The sequence below is a fragment of the Lottia gigantea genome, assembly GCF_000327385.1.
Source record: "Lottia gigantea unplaced genomic scaffold LOTGIsca_812, whole genome shotgun sequence".
Lineage (NCBI taxonomy): Eukaryota > Metazoa > Mollusca > Gastropoda > Lottiidae > Lottia > Lottia gigantea.
The window spans coordinates 6,898-13,528 of record NW_008710700.1 but is presented as its reverse complement, the minus strand read 5'-3'; the positions used below and the strand labels follow the sequence as shown (position 1 = coordinate 13,528).

Sequence of the window (6,631 nt, the reverse complement as noted above, 5' to 3'; positions counted from 1 at the left end):
AAATTGTCCTGCGTTCCGTTCCATCGCCTGAATGAGTCACTTTGTTTTAACATTTCTAAACTTGTAGGCCTACTCATGGCGTGACAAAATGTGTGAAAACTATTTCACAAATGTAGACAACTGAACGCAAGATACTAAACCAAGACGTATAACACAGACAAGGGTTATCCTAAGGATAGACTGATACTTGTCTTGTCAACAAATGAAATTAAATGAAGTATCAATTAGGTACTGTGACGAAAGTATTTCAATGATTTGGTTCCCTGGTGGATTTGGTCTGTAAACCAAGGATAACAATGCTTTTTTTGCAGGAAGGCAATCTCTACCATGCCGGGATGAAAGTGAATGGACTGATTGGTTTGATAGAGATAATCCAAGCGGTTCAGGTGACCATGAGTCGATTCAGTTATTAGTACAAGAAACAAATGGATCATTATGCACAAACCCATCATCACTTGATGTACAATTATTAAATGGTTCAAATTATCATGTTGGTGGCAATGTTCTCATCCTGTCGCCGTCAAGAGGCTTTAAATGTGTTAACAAGCACCAGTCTATTGGAATATTATGTAAAGATTATGAGGTCAGATTTTGTTGTAAGGTGCCATTCCAAAATTGATTCTGGACGTAGTAACCAGGCACAGAAGATTCAACCTGTTTTCCTTTTAAAACAACATCCTTTTTTATTTCATCACAAAACAAACACCTTGTATCATACACTTTACCTTGATATTCATATAATAAGTAATTCATAAAAAAAATGATTGTTGTACACATTTTGTAGCAGGATTATGTGACAGAGACAAGTATCTAAATGTTGAAAATGTATTTTATATTTTCGATATTTACACCATCATCTTGAATAATTTCGTGATTTGGTTTTTTAATTTACCTAAACATGTTTTTCTAGAACCTATAAGAAATAATTTACATGTGATTTGAAGTTAAAATGTTTTTCCTTTTTTTGAAAGTCCGACTTATTAAGTCGACGTAGTGATTTAAAAATTGTTGTGAACTACATTCATGTGTTCTGTTATTTCCTTGTTCGAACATATTATTATAAGGGGAATTTTTCTATAGATAAATCTTTTCAACACCCAGTACAGTTCATACTTCTCTCTCTGGCTTATGTGCTATACTATCACACTGAAGTAGTTTGAAAAATTAAACAGCAGTGAGAGAACCGTTAGTCGAATTTCAAGTTAAAAAGTAATATTATGGCTGTCTTTTGAACCCCTGTAAATCAGACAAATTAAAATACTATTCCAGTAAAGATAAAATATAATCAAAAAAAGCTTCAGATCTGTAATTTGAATTTGTTTAAAAAATAGTTTATGTGTGTGTATCAGGCTACCGCTTCCTTTTACGTGTCTTAAGTTTCTATTCGTTGATTTATTTGCTGTATCTGTGCATTCTTCGTTTTCGTTCCTCACGTAAGCTACCAATTACGCCGTTACCAAAAGATTTTGTGTAAAGATCTCAACACTCAAATCCCGTGTAAAGGGACAGAATTCCAGAATGAACAGCTATACATAAAGACCTCTATTGTGACATGCTTATTTAAAAGAGCGTGCTGCAATCATCTTAACATCATATTTTAATTGGCTACACATCACTAATTTCGATTAGAACATCTTGATGTACCGCGTAGATTGTTTATAATGACAAGGAAAATATCTATGAACATCGTTCTTATACCCCCACATGGAGAAGTGGTCGTACTATTTACTGTCGACCGTGTCCGTATCCGGGGTCTGTTGTCCAGTTTTTATCCTATTTCGATGAATCTTCCTATGTAAAGTAACAACTTCTGGACTTAACTGCTGCTAGTTTCCCTGGAATATTAAACGGATATCGCCATTTGGAAATATAATAGTTCCGTTTGTTTCCGTTCAAATGACGCAATATCTATTTTTAGTAAATGAAATATGTCAGAGCTACACGCAGGTACCAGATTCTGGTAAAAAAAATTATACCTCTTATAGTATCTTAATGTATTCAGATACTACAGTATAAGAGATATGGTTTCTTTTCACCAGAATCTCTGGTGCCTGTCGAGCTACAGTTACAAAGTATGCCACCGAGTTTATGAATGTAATAAATTTATTGAATGGTTATACTGCATAGTTTATATTTTACATATACCATAACAACCAATAATTATTCATGATATTTCCAAATATTAACTGAAATAATTTGTGAGAATTGGTATTTTGTTTCTGTAGTGAATGAGTCGTTTGTCTGGATGGCAGAGACCAAGTCGCCAAAGACGCAGTCACTCGAAATTTCAACGATATACGATCAACATGAAACTTTAAAGGGTGGTCAACCGGTCGCATGCTTAATAATGTTTAAGTGGGCTTACTTAAACGTGATCAACATATATTATACACATCAACTTCCAACAAAATCAATAAAGAACTATGGAAATTAGAGACTTTGGACTTTCCGAGGAACTGCGGCCATACAGAGAAAAGGGCGTTGTGGGGGCCGTCGTAGACCAAGTGACGCACCAACACATCATCGACGTATCAGCATAGTTAATGCTAAGACCAAACGTACCGGTAAAATATTTAATCAAGAAAATGTTCACAAACACAGTTCAGTACAATCAATATATGTTTTCATAATACTCATTTCAGCAATATACATTGTTCTTCAACATATTTCAGTATGTAGGCCTATTATGTGTTCTTATTAACACATGTCAACTCAATAAGTATCGACGTAACAACGAAAGGAGTACCACCAAAGGGTCATTCTAAAGTTATCGACGTAACAACGAACATAGTACCACCAAAGGGTCATTCCAGCATATTAGGAAGTTTCAGCATACATAAACCATATCCCATTTACTAATAAACAAGTATCCACATAATTACATAGTTCCCTAAGGAATACACATTCAATGGTTGAACATAAGTTGAATGTCTTAACTTGAACTGAATGTCCTTACTTGAATTGAATGGTTTTGCTACAAAATATAAAAATGACAATCATAAGACACAACTCACAATTATAAGAATCCACAGGCATTCGTAGCAAAATACAGAATCTGAACTAACATATACCAATTTGCAAAATGTCAACACTAATAGTCAGTCTTAACTTCTGGCAACAATATACACATGATAACATAATGAAATTGTAACCTTATCTTAAAATTAATAGTTCTTACAGACAACTTAGACTTCAGAAATTCAAGCAATGCACGTGGTAATGAAACGGATGCCTTTGGACTACTGTCAGTAAAATTGAAAATTCCTTTGAAGTACATTTGAGAGCAAATTCTCAATAATTACACATGGCATCCAACAGAAAATGTCTACAGAACATAATTAAAGAATTCCTTATTAGAATATACATAAATAAATTGAAAACTTACAACTTGTGAGGAACTATGGTCGAAAATAAAAATATCAAAAAGTTTAGTCTAACTTCCTAAGATGGCGGCAAGAAAAACTAGCTCAAGGCCGTGTGCACAATTTGACCTTTGACATGTGATCTGCGACCTAGCTACAATAAAACCTTAGAAATCAGGCCATATATAAACAAGTAATTTTTAAGACACAAAAATGCAATTAAACAAAAGAAATTGACGATTCTGCCGTAACAGGCGTTTAAAAATCACTAAGTCCAACCAATGCATTACGTGTGAAGTGACAATTTTATATCTCCTCACAAAACATGTTATTGATCGTCATAGTATGATTACTTAACTTGAAGTTTAATTTCAAGGAAGAGTCATAACTGAAGAGAATCTTTCCATAATGAAATTAATTCACCTAAATATATTTTCACTTGTATTGGGAATGGAATTAGCAGTGGTAAACAGTCAAATGTGCACAGATCCAAGGCGATTTGGTGATGTCATTCAAAATGGACAAGAAAGAAAGGGATCCGTGTTTAAAACCATTGATAAGGTTAAACTTGTACAGTGTTGGAAAATTTGTGTACAATATTCTTTGTGTACATCAATTAATTTTATGAACAGTAAATGTGCATTACTGACGGGAGAGAATCTTAAAGTATTGTCTAAAGCTGGGTCTATCACTTCAAAGAAGAAAAATTGGCCGATCGAAAGGATAGCTGGAAACTGTTACAATCACAATTGTCCTAAGAACGCTAGATGTATTGAAAAATCGGAAGGGTTTTCTTGTGAAATAATTGGATGTGTAGATCCTCTTGCTGATAACAGCCTTTTCAGTCATTATGCAGTTTGGATTGAAAATGATTCTATAGCGATACCATGTGACCAACGGGATATGTGTGCGAAACTTTTTACATGTCAAGAGAATGGATTCTGGTCAAAATTTACTTATGTCAAAGGTAAGGAACATTAAAAGAGCCAATGGTTGACTTTCTTTTTTAAGCGACAATACATAAACATTAGCCGACCATGAAATTTTATCGTGCACTACCTGTAGCAAACGGAGAGGGGTCTGTGCAGCGTCTCGGGGTTTCTTTCAATGTACACCATCCGTTCCACACCAGTGACAGGGGGGAACCTGTTGAAAAATATTTCGACCTTGATTGACTCTGGACCTACAGGTTAACTTGCAAGCGTCATCAAGCCTCCATAGTCCCATATTTAAAAACTATCAGCACTAGAATCTGTATATTTCATTGATTTCATGGCGAATAAGGTTTACATAGCAAAACATAATATTTATTTTGTAGACGGAAAATCCCCATCATGCCCGAATGAAAGTAAATGGACGGAATGGTTTGATAGAGATAATCAAGAAGGTACAGGGGACCATGAGACGATTCGCAGTTTGAATAATCAATATCACGGAAGATTGTGCACAAATCCAACATCACTTGATGTACGATTATTAAATGGTTCAAATTATCATGTTGGTGGCAATGTTCTCATCCTGTCACCATCAATTGGCTTTAAATGTATAAACAAATACCAGTCTGATGGAATTTGTAAAGACTATCAAGTTAGATTTTGTTGTAAAGTGCCATACCAAACTTGGTTCCGGACATAGTAAACAAAAGTCAGAACACCAACATAGTTCATCTCCATGTCAAAGGCGTGACTCCAACTACTTTCTGAACTATTTCTAGAATATATCGGATAGTCTGTAAAAAAAACGATAACAATTTTCAATTCAAGATCTCTCGTAAAGTCTCAAAGCTATGATCATAATATGTTGACCTCATATTTTCAGGGATATAAGACATTTCTTCACCAAATTTCAGCTGTATAGGTTGAACCACTTTGGAATTCCAGCCTTTTTAAAATTCCTTGTCCAAAAATATAATGCCGAAAGTGAATACTGAAATTATTTCTCCTTTTTTGAATTAATGCTCAATACAGCTCAAGTTTTCAGCAAATATCACCTGAATTCCATGTTTCCGTGACAAGAAATTGCATTCAGTCTTCAATTCCTCCAGCTCATCTCCATTGTTAAATTGTCAGCTAGAGAAAACTGTAAACCATTTTTGGGGTTGCCATTCATCTTTTGTATGAAATACTCCAATTGTCAAATTCATGGAATACGTCTTTTTTTTTTTTTGGCTGAAATTACAATATTTATTTTCGGCATTATTTTTTTTTGTCAAGGAATTTTAGAAAGGCTGGTATTTCAAAATGGTTCAACCGAAATAGCTGAAATTTGGTGAATAGATTTCTTATATCCAATATACATATTTCCTTGATCCTTTTACTTTAATAAGAAAAGTAAATATACTAATAGATATTGATTGACCATTCAAATAATTCTATGGATTTTGTTTTGGGAAGAACAAGTATGACCCTTCCAAGATACCTACTTTCTCTTTTGCGTTTAGTATACTTTTCAGCTCCTTAATAGGTTTATCAGGAAGGCCCAATATATGTTTGTTGCCTAGACAGCAGTAAAATAATTCCCTTTTATAATCAACGAATTTACCGGATTTAATCATTTTATATGACACACATGTAAATGAATCTACCATGAAATCTTTAAAAATTATTCTTAAATCTCCCAGGCTATTTATTAGAAGGTTATGTTTGTCGAGGAACAATAACAGAACTTGCCAAGCAAGATAACTGGCAGTTTTGTGCTAATTAGTTTAAATTGAAAGATAATCATGAATTGTTGAACATGATAACATGCTAAAAATCGAAAACTTTTCAAGAAACAAAAACAATAATTATTTGATTTAGATTTTCGATAGGTGATGATTTTCATTCATCACCAATTGTTCCTTTTTACTTGATATGTTAAGTTTTTCTAAAGACAAGGCAATTATCTTTCGGTGTGTTTGAATTTTGATAGGATTCAATCTCGGGTGATAAATAACAATAAATACTAAGTTTGTCCAATTCTGTCAAGAATTATGTCTTGTTGATTGTTAACGACCCAGAGCCCCAATGCATTTAAAAGAATAGAGACAATAACCCATAACTCAATTTTTGTTTAAAAATCCATGCCTATAATGTCAGTGCCTGAATTCCTGATAATACTATGTCCATATTTATATCTAATTATGCCTATATTTTTGTTTTTAAAACTATATCTAGGCCTATAAGGTTAACAACTATTACATTCTTTATAAAAATGCATTTCTATATAGATGTAATGAGCACTATTTTAATTGTAAAATAGTTTGTTGTAAATGCCTATTATATTCTGTA

At 33.4% G+C, this 6,631-nt stretch overlaps 1 protein-coding gene across 1 annotated transcript; it reads left to right on the top strand.

The window, feature by feature from the left end:
* Positions 1–493: 493 nt before the first annotated feature.
* Positions 494–4,997, top strand: LOTGIDRAFT_146433 (hypothetical protein; the record flags this gene model as incomplete). Its single annotated transcript, XM_009067357.1, has 2 exons — positions 494–596; positions 4,681–4,997. Coding segments are annotated over 2 exons (420 nt in total), but the record flags the coding sequence as incomplete, so codon positions are not given.
* Positions 4,998–6,631: the final 1,634 nt, after the last annotated feature.